This window comes from Sinocyclocheilus rhinocerous, unplaced genomic scaffold (genome assembly GCF_001515625.1).
Source record: "Sinocyclocheilus rhinocerous isolate Xijiao unplaced genomic scaffold, SAMN03320098_v1.1 scaffold2065, whole genome shotgun sequence".
In the NCBI taxonomy this organism is placed as follows: domain Eukaryota; kingdom Metazoa; phylum Chordata; class Actinopteri; order Cypriniformes; family Cyprinidae; genus Sinocyclocheilus; species Sinocyclocheilus rhinocerous.
The window spans coordinates 443,361-454,518 of NW_015639526.1; the positions used below are offsets into that span (position 1 = coordinate 443,361).

Below are 11,158 nucleotides of genomic sequence, written 5' to 3' on the forward strand. Positions count from 1 at the left end.
TTTGAAACATCAACGTTACAAAAAAAAAAAAAAAGCGACAGGATTTACCGCGTCTGTGAAGCGGCACCGAAGTGGCGTGATAAAGAAACGGATACCAACGGAAAGCACGCGACGTGTTTCAGTCAATGCAATTCGCAACAAGAAAATAACCACAGTAGGATTATTATGAACAAACCACAAACCGCATATCAGAACAATAAAACCTTACCTACGGGTCTTTATCAGTCGCAATTCATAAACAGAGTGGTGAAGTAAATCCTTTAGAGTTTCTGAAATACAGACCGTGTATGGAGGGGTGATCGCTGGATATGAAACTGGAGTCGGTCTGATCCGCACCTGACAGCGAGCCGTGGAGCTGCAGCGGAGGTAAGTGTGCTGTTCAGTGATGCCGGAGCACCGAAAAAATGCGGCATGGAGTATGGCCAGTGGACTTCAGTGAGCTCATGAAAAATCAAAGACGTCTTAAGTCCAACTGTTAAATAATGAAGGAGATTGTTTTAATCATGTAATTTTCTTAAGATCTGAAATGTAATGTAAGGTTTGAAATAACATTTGAAAGACTGTGCTTGTGTGCCAGTTATAGCCAGCAATAGTCCAATCAGTGCATGCACAATTAATTTCCAAATATTGCATATCTAATAATTTCAGCATGCACGCACCTACATTATCATCATTACACCCATTCTTTACTTATCAGTGTCTGCATTAGTCATTGGAAACCCCATATAGCTTAGACTACTAATAAAATCCTAAATTAATTTGCCTGGAAAACGACATTTGGATTTAAATCTGTGCACAATGCTGTTAAAACCCTGACATATTGGCTCATAAACCCATCAGCATATACTCTAGCGTTGTTCTGGTATTCTGTTCAATTGGTAATCCACGCCAGGTTTTAGATTTTGCCAACCGGATACGCTCCATCACAAACCATCATTGTATTATGTAGTCACAGCGCCTAACTTTAATTCCAAGAATCAATCTGATAATTTTAGCATTCGTCTTTTTTATCCATTAGTATTTCAAAATAGAATTATTGTCATTAATTACGTTATAAGCCGTATACAGACCAGATGTTTTAAAGTCTGAATTAACATTTTCTTTTGCATAGTTTATAATGTATGCCTACATGTTACCCTGGATCACAAAACCAGTCATAAGGGTCAGTTTTTCGAAATTGAGATTTATATATAATCTGAAAGACGAATAAATAAGCTTTCTATTGATGTATGGTTTTTTTTTGGGATAGGACAATATTTGGCCGAGATACAACTACTTGAAAATCTGGAGACATTTCTTTTTTTTTTAGGAAATCGCCTTTAAAGCTGTCCAGATGAAGTTCTTAGCAATGCATATTACTGATCAAAAATTAAGTTTTAAAATATTTACATTAGGACATTTACAAAATATCTTCATGGAACATGATCTTTACTTAATATCTTAATGATTTTTGGCATAAAAGAAAAAAATTATCATTTTGACCCATACAATGTATTTTTGGTTATTGCTGCAAATATACCCGTGCTACTTAAGGTTTTTGTGGTCCAAGATCACATATTCCTATAGGATGAAATGCGGACCACCATAATTCCGTTAGCCCAGCATTAATTCAGGAAAAAAAGAGGCAAACAAATTATATTCTATAGTATGGTTTATTATACTCTTTGATATAATAAACATATGGTAACAAGAAAACAATTATTGTAATAACATTCCAATTTTGTACGTTGTATGTTTTCCAGAATCTGAACCTGTAATTTTTGGTTTACCAAAACCATTAGCCATTAAGATCATCATTCAAAAACATTGAAGGTTGAAACTAAAGTGATTTTTATTTTGGTCGCCAAATGACAAAAAAAGGGAATAATTCAAAGCTTACATTAAGTTTGCCCTTCACTTTAGAATTTTACATTTTGAATATTTAAAAATCGTTGCTTCATCGGAATGGTATGAAACTTGGTGACTTTTATGGCACTTGGTATGTGAACACACAATAAAAAAAATTGAGGGCATGATTCGAAAAATCTAAGTGCTCGTAAAAAAAATAGTCACACTCATGGTCTTCGGTCAAAAATGACCGACCATAGGAAATGAATGGGAAATGGCAAAAAAATTGAAAATACAGAACATTTTTGTGTGTACAATCTACAAATCAGAAAAAAATGCAGAAAAAAATTGCACAGCAATGAAGGGGTGAAACTCTAAAACATCTAGAGTGCAAAATCAACACACCCACTCACACACGCGCACACACTTGTACACACACACACACCCTTATGAACTGGTATGCCTGTAACACAGCAACTATGTAAAATAAAATCAATAATTCAACTGACAAAACGAATCAGAAAAATGAAACAAGAGGTTAAAATCAGATCGGGCCCAGAAGGATTAAGCTCTGATAAAGCATTCCTGTTTATTTTTGTTACATTTTTATAGAATTTTAATGTTTTGTATAACAAAATGCTTTATTTATGTTTGACTGTATTATTTAATAATAATAAACAAACGCTTGAAATCAACATTTAAAACAACAAAAAAATATAAACCTTGACAAACAATAGTCTTTGAAAATGCCTTAATATTAGGGGTGTAACGATATGCTCAGGTCACGATACGGTACATTCACACACACACACACAGTCTCACACATGTCTGGTTCACTATCCTTGTAGGGACTCTCCATAGGCGTAATGGTTTTTATACTGTACAGACCGTGTATTCTATTGCCCTACACCAACCCTAGCCCTAAACCTACCCCTCACAGGAAACTTTGTGCATTTTTAGATTTTCAAAAAACTTCATTATGTGTGATTTATTAGCTTGTTTACCCGTGGGGACCTCAATTTAGGTCCCCACCGTGACACGAGTCCCCATGAGTCTGTGTGTATTCAGGTTTAAGTCCCCACCAGAATAGAAAAACAGGTACACACACACACACACAATTATACACACTCAAATGAATTGGTATGGCTATAACCATAGACAAAACGAATCAGAAAAATGAAACAAGAGGTTAAAATCAGATCGGGCCCAGAAGGATTAAGCTCTGATAAAGCATTCCTGTTTATTTTTGTTACATTTTTATAGAATTTTAATGTTTTGTATAACAAAATGCTTTATTCAGGTTTGACTGTAGTATTAATAATTCAAAAACTGACGCTTCAAATCAACATTTAAAACAACAAAAAAATATAAACCTTGACAAAAAGTAGTCTTTGAGAATGCCTTAATATACATTTAAATCCACAACCTAATAAAAGTAAACAATTATGTATAAAAACAACTAGAGAATTCAAAAGCCTCTCTATAGATTCCCATACAGGCATCTAGTGGTTACACCATGAAATTACATGTTTTTCTTTCTTTGCTTTTACCAGGTGCTAATCTGCCTTAAAAAATTGATTTTAAAGGCCTAGTCTCTATTTTAATCAGAGATACTGCATTGATTGAAAAATAATTTAAAAAAATTAGAGAAATTATTTTGTACTATTTTCAATGGGAAAAATTGATAATAATTATTGCATAAATATTAATTATTACCATAATATTCTCTCAAAATACAAAAGAAAAAAGAAAAAAATATTATTGAACAAAAATATATTAGATTGATTTTACTGAAGAAAAAGTCAAATTTCAGGTGTCCGGTCACTTTTGACCGCGAAGACCATGAGTGTGACTCCCAAATGAGGAGCGCACAAAAATAGACCAACATATCTTGCCAAAGATACAAAATCTCTGCAAGACATGTCATACTTGGCGTCAAAATAACATTAATTATAAGGAGCCATCCAATTAGGTCACATTGTTCCCTCTTGAAGTATCAGAGATGGCTGAATGGAGCATATCAGGGGCCGTGATGCTGCTTGTGAAAGGGGGGAACCCTGCTGTGCAGTCTGTCTGTAGAAGGTCAAAATGATCTGGCCTTTTCACAGAGCCCATGTCACTTGCATCCAATCAGAGAAGTGAATAGAACCAAATGAGAGGTTTCATAAGCTCCTTTTGCTACTGCCATTCTTGTTCTTAGTTAGACTCAGCATGCATTTGATCCTGCGGAGGCAAATTTACATCCGTGACATGAAAGGAGCTCATTTTCTTCCTTTTCATTGCTGATTCATATTGTAGCATTCACATAGCAGCTTGATGAGCTTTCTCCTTTCTCGTGTAGAAGGTAAAACTCCGCCCCGTGCCACAAAAGTACTCTTTAAAATACTTAATGTTTTAATATATAATTTCCATTGACGAATGAATATAATATTTATGTTAATGACAAGGCCATCATTAATCTGTAAGAGCCATGTAAAGAAAGAATTGACCATCATATTGTTTAAGCATTTAATCTTTTATAGGCCTACTACTGAGAATAATCACTATGTTATACATTGCATTTCTTCATTATAGTTATTATTTATAATTATTTGTTTTTAAAAAATCAGTTATTGTTGCAGTTTATAATCTGTTAAAACATGTAAATCTATACATTATAACCCACTCTTAAGAACAACTGAATTGTTGTACTATATCAAATTGAGAGAGAAAAAAAAATACACATTTCTTGCATACATACATGCATGGAGTGACTAACCCAACCCTAACGCGTTTTGAGTATATTTATATTCATATTTAGAATTGTATGTGTGTGTGTGTGTGTGTGTGTGTAATACATACACATAAATATTATAAACTGACTACTGTATGCGCTGTTATATGAAACATGATTCTTCTCTGACACCTAGTGGTCTAAATGATCAGTTACACATAAAACATCAGTGGCTGGTTGCATACATTTTTTTAGACAAGTCTTAAAAGTTAGTCATATATATTTTTTTTTCTGCAAGACTGGTCATTATTTTTTTTAATCAGTTACATAAAAATGTAGATTGTCTAATTTGAATCCGAAAAGTAGGATTGATTACCACTTGGTTAACTGCTAGTTAGTCTTAGTCATACTAGTTGTTAAGAGACAGTCATAACAACACAGTGACTAGGTTTATGCAACTGGCCCCAGATTTTTTTGTTTACGGCTGTTAATATTTATCAGGGCAAATTTGTGTTTAAAAGTTTATTTATAGAAACATACTTTAAAGTCTGTGACAACAAAATTTGACTAAAAAAATTGCCTGTGCGACAGCTAGTCCTGGTCTCACTTGTATAGAGAGTGGACACACAATGTGTTATCCACTAGTATGAGATACAAAAAATAAAACATTTATATTTGTATCCAAATAATAATAATAATAATAATAAATCCAACACTGTCCATAAAAACTGATTTTTTCCTTGTCCACTGCCAATAGGCCTACTTCCTTATTTCTATATTTATTTAGTTTTTATGTAAAAATAAAGTAAACAAAATATAATAAATAGAGTAAATAATGTAAGGTAAATGAAACGGAGACCCTTCAATGGCTATTTCCCACTTCAGCCACCAGATGACAGCAGCTCAATAATGCAAAGAGGTCGAACAACAACGTAACATTCTTAAGTTTGACCATTACAAATTACTATTAAGTACGTTATATAACATACTGGAAACAAATCCGTGACTTATTTATTGGTAGGGCTACAGGTACTGTAATAATGTATAGTCTATACAGTCCATGAGTTTTCATAATCAACAAGTGAACAAACAGCTTGAAACTGTTAAGCATGTAGCCTACTCCTTTATTAGATTTCTTTAAAATAATGTAGACAATATGTGCAAACAATTTAAGCAACGAGCATATATTTAAAGCTCTTTTAGCTTCGGTATAGGCTGTTTATATAACAGTCACTAATCGTAGCTGGCGCAGTGGCCCCTTTAAATGAGCGTCATGCGCTTCGGGTACCAGAGGATGTAGAAGAATAAACGGCGGCTGCTTTTGTTTTCTTTAGAAACGTGGATCAAAACAACGTTCTAAACGGCAACCTTGGTTACAAAACCAGTCATTAAGCTACTAAAATCCAGAGTTCATCGGCGCACCTCCACTTGTTCGTCCCGCTACCGCATGCGTATCTACACACACAGCATCGCAAAAGGACGAAGAAGGTGAAGAGAACATGTATCGCTGCCCGAATAAGGGATGTGTTTCTGAATCGTCAGAGAAAACGACGAATGGAGAGGTTTGCTATTCGAGTCATGGAAGAGAAAAAGCAACTTAAACGCATGGAAAACAGAGAGGAGCAGTCGGGTGGAATGTCCGCATCCCGTCAGTTCACCGGCCCTCGAGCATCTCTGCGCAGCAGCAGCAGCAAGCGGAGCAACGCGATACTCAGCGTGTGAATTAAAGGGACGGGGGCTGTTCAAATGTTCTCTGACTGACTCCTCCTGTGGAGACCATGTGGCCAAGCCCACTGGGTTGAGATAGGTACCAGTACCAGCAGGGGACCACTATATAAAGGCTGACATAGTTTAGAAGAACCAGCAGTTGCTGGTCTTTAGCATCCAGGTCTTACACATTGAACGACACAAATAATCATGTCTCACGCTTGGGGTTATGGAGCACAAGACGGTAAGAGCTGTTTTACGGGTCCTAAATGAATCTATTAGTCTTTAGGAACTATATTAGCCTAATTAAATTATAATATTATACAATATAATTTAGCAGTCATGTAGTCATTTATAGTTTTTTACATTCTTCTACACTAAAAAACACTGATGCAACATATTCAGTTTAAAAACAAAACAGTTATCGTGAAGCATTTTGATTCATTTGGTTTCTCTGTGTGGGGGGAAGTATTTGTTATTTAATATTAAACAACAGGGAAAAAAGTTATGCATGACCAAATATAAAATATAAATAAGCATAACACATATGCATAACACAAATGATACAAAAGCTGTCACTGGGACAGTATCCTTTAAAAGGTATACTAATATGTACAATTTAGGTACTAATGTAGCCTACAGTTTGCACTTCTAGTACTAAATAAGGTACAAAAGTGAACCCTTTGAAAGAGTATCACCTAGTTTGTACGTTTGTCCGTTCTCTAGTTTGTAAAACCAGCTTTTGTACTTTTTTTGTGGCAGATTACACTGTAAATAAAATGTTTTGTCTGGTAACCTAAGGAAATGTGCCTTGTGTTTAATACAAATTAACTGGCTTAAAAAAACAAGACAGTAATATGACAAACAACCTACTGTGGATAAATTAGGTTACACCAACAAAAGTAATTTCTAAATGTCAAAGCTTGAAAAAGCTCCTCAAAGTAACAGCTGCATGTATCCACTGCTTACAGCGTACATTTGCTGACCTTGAATCTTGCAAGGAATGTAAACACACTTTTTTTGTGCATCTAGGCACTAGATTTGTATCTTACTGTTGAAACAACCTACTGTGGATAAATTAGGTTACACCAACAAAAGTAATTTCCAAATGTCAAAGCTTGAAAAAGCTCCTCAAAGTAACAGCTGCATGTATCCACTGCTTACAGCGTACATTTGCTGACCTTGAATCTTGCAAGGAATGTAAACACACTTTTTTTGTGCATCTAGGCACTAGATTTGTATCTTACTGTGTTTCATCTTGTTCTGTTGCTCTGTAATTTCAGGGCCAGAACAGTGGGCAGAAAGCTTTCCCATTGCAAACGGACCCAGGCAGTCTCCCATTGATATCGTACCCACCCAAGCACAACATGACCCTTCTCTGAAGCAACTCAAATTGAAGTATGACCCCGCCACCACTAAGGACATCCTCAACAATGGCCGTTCATTCCAAGTGGATTTCACTGATGACGACAGCAGCTCAAGTTAGTATATCACTGCATTTCAAGAACTGTTGTTCTTATTTTCAACCTCTTAAAGCAGTATTAAACCTAATAAGATGCAGCCTTTTAGGAATACATTTATTTATTTATTTAACGTGGAATAGGTGTTTTCTATAGTCAAATTTTCATTAAATATTCATCAACATTTTTGGCAGTGCAATGTTTTGGACCTTTTTAGCATATTCTATTAAAAAAAAAAACTGCAAGAAAAAAAAACATTGCAAGGACTTTTTCGTTGCATATTGAATGCTAAAATGAAAAGAACTGGTGCATCTAAATCTGTCAATCATTACGCATAGTATATAAACAGCTCAATATTCAGCTACTGAAGTCTTTTATCACCCCATCTCCTGCCATATATCTTATATTATCTTTTATATGCATCGTTACATTGAATCAGAAATACAGGTCTACAAAATGAATGACTAATGATTTCTAGTGCTGTTAAAGAAACAACTGAATGATTGGAATAATTGTGTGTGTGTGTAGCTCTGGCTGGAGGTCCCGTGATAGGAATATACAGGTTGAGACAGTTCCATTTCCACTGGGGAAGCAGTGATGACAAGGGCTCAGAGCACACTATTGCTGGAAACAGGTTCCCCTGTGAGGTAATGAGACTCTATCTCTCACACTCCTGCTTCCAGTGTTACATTACAACTGAAAGAACCCTCATTCTTCTGTGCTGTGGTTCAGGCCATTCTAATTCTTGAATGTCTCTCCCTTAAAACTATTTATAGCTCACCGCTCATTAATATTCTTGTGATGTTCTCTCATGAATTTGTAAATCCCTTCTTTTTAATACATTAAGATATTAAGCTAATTCAGTATGTTTTTCGCACATACTGAATGTTTCATAACACGTCTCTTCTTTTCTAAAGCTTCATCTCGTTCACTGGAACACCAAGTACCCAAACTTTGGCGAAGCTGCCAGTAAGCCTGATGGCCTTGCAGTGGTTGGAGTTTTTCTCAAGGTCAGGATTTTTTCCAAAAGCATTTCAGGAATTCCAGTGATTAAATGATTTCAAATGATGGATGTGTTGTGTGGTTTTGTTTACCAGATTGGTTCCGCCAATCCAAGACTTCAGAAAGTTCTAGATGCTCTTGATGACATCAGATCAAAGGTATTAAGTCATTTATAATCTTTATGAAGTCCCAGTTACCCTCAGATGTTTTTATTCTTTTACAATATGACTGTTTCTTCTCCAGGGCAGACAGACTACATTTAGCAACTTTGATCCTAAAACCTTGCTGCCCGCCGCTCTGGATTTCTGGACTTACGAGGGGTCTTTGACCACACCTCCTCTTCTGGAGAGTGTCACCTGGATCATTCTGAAAGACCCAGTCAGTGTTAGTTCTGCTCAGGTACTTTTCATCATACTTGATCTATGCTTTCACATTTTCAAGCAATTATATACAGACATCTAGTTCTAGTCCATATCTTTAGTATCTTATGCTATCTTGGGTCATTGGAACATGATTATGCCCACACATTTTTTGTTAATTTGTAAGGGAAATGTGTTTTTTGTTACTTATTGAGTTGATAATAAGTTAATAAATACCCAAATCAAATACTGTCTGCTTAGTAGTACGATAACACAAATGGGGTCCCAACATTTAACGTCACTCCTTCGAAACTGGGAGGGTCGGTGCTCCATATGTTTCTGCTTCTACAAGATTACTTTATCTTAAATATATCGCTTGCCTGACAGCAAATATCATATTTAAGTCAGGCTTGTGCCTTTAAGATAGAAACCAACACCCAAATATCTTACCAACTCCGTAATTTTGAATTGTAGTACACACATATTTTTGATTAAGGTGACATTACTACCATAAAATGTATGCTCCAAAACCTTTTAAAATGTTATAATATATAAAATACAATATTTTGGGGAAAAAAAGCACAAACCTCATGGACCACATGCTGTGAGCTAATTATTTCCTTATGCCCCCCCCCCCAAAAAAAAAAAAAAGCCCCATTCATTACCTTTCCCTGATGTAGGCAGTGCTGTTAGCCTACAGAGCTTATTTTAGTCTCAAGTGGTTTGTCAGAACAGTCTAACGGCTGCAGGGGAATTCTGGCCAGTGCTCTTTGAATGAGCATGGAGCTAAATATAGTAAACATAGGCTGTAATATGGCTCTGCAAGACTGCCAACAACACTAAACACCACAATCCAAGAGAAAACAATCTAAATGTCTCTCTCTCTCTGTCTGTCTGTTCTTCAGATGGCTAAGTTCCGTAGCCTGTTGTTCACATCTGAAGGAGAGGCACCTTCCTGCATGGTTGACAACTTCAGACCCCCTCAACCTCTCAAGGGACGCAAAGTCCGTGCATCCTTCAAGTAATCAGCAGTATCGATGCCACAACCCTCCCACTGCCTTCTGATCATGGTGCTTTTAACTGGTTCACAAAAACATTACCAGTGAAATTGCTACTGAAATATCCCAATCCAGGCCCTTGCTTGCATTGCAGTGTTGATAACAAGAAAGCTGGATCTGATCTTCTAAAACTGTCTATTTCTGTCATAAATGCTTAAATTATTATTTAACATGAGAAATAGTATTAAAATGCTTATACAGTGGGGTACGGAAAGTATTCAGACCCCCTTAAATTTTTCACTCTTTGTTATATTGCAGCCATTTGCTAAAATCATTTGTTAATTTTTTTTCCTCATTAATGTACACACAGCACCCCATATTGACAGAAAAACACAGAATTGTTGACATTTTTGCAGATTTATTAAAAAAGAAAAACTGAAATATCACATGGTACTAAGTATTCAGACCCTTTGCTGTGACACTTTTGTTACCTACATTTCCTTGCAGTTTTATGTAAACTGGACAAATGGGAAACTATTTAACTTCCAAATGATCCCAGTCCATCTTTGATCGCTCCACTTCGTGCTTTATTTCTAGCTATGCAGAACTGCACTATACTCCATGTTATTCAATAGGAAAGACATCATGGTTCTTTTTGTGTTTATGGCAGTGGTTGAATGTCAGTTAAATGTGTAACTGATCGGATGTGTTGAAGCTGAAATACCTGCAGGAAAGCACTTATTAACAGCAATATGTTGTTGTTAAAGTGTTTTATTATTTGTCAAGAGGAATTTCAAGAGATTAGCTTTTAAAATTGTTTCTAAGAATGTTGTACCATGATGTTCTGCCTTAGATACTATGATATAGATTTTTCAGAATTAAATTTAGCAGTATTGTGAACAAATATTATATGTAAATCAGTCATATATTAGAAATTTTATCAGCAATAAATGCATTTTTTTAACTATACATCCTGTGATTGTTTTCTGTATACAGCACAATGCATGATACACATAAACTGACGTTAACATCAGCTTTAATATATAACTGATTAGAAAGTTAGAAAAAGATCAAACTTTATTACTCCATTAG

At 35.4% G+C, this 11,158-nt stretch overlaps 1 protein-coding gene across 1 annotated transcript; it reads left to right on the forward strand.

Annotated features, from left to right (window-relative positions):
* The first annotated feature begins 6,325 nt into the window (after window positions 1–6,325).
* Window positions 6,326–10,340, forward strand: LOC107751363 (carbonic anhydrase-like). Its single transcript, XM_016567070.1, has 7 exons — window positions 6,326–6,491; window positions 7,531–7,728; window positions 8,236–8,354; window positions 8,625–8,717; window positions 8,805–8,867; window positions 8,953–9,108; window positions 9,974–10,340. Exons 1-7 carry the CDS (start codon window positions 6,458–6,460, stop codon window positions 10,091–10,093), a joined length of 783 nt encoding a protein of 260 aa, XP_016422556.1. The 5' UTR covers window positions 6,326–6,457; the 3' UTR covers window positions 10,094–10,340.
* Window positions 10,341–11,158: the final 818 nt, after the last annotated feature.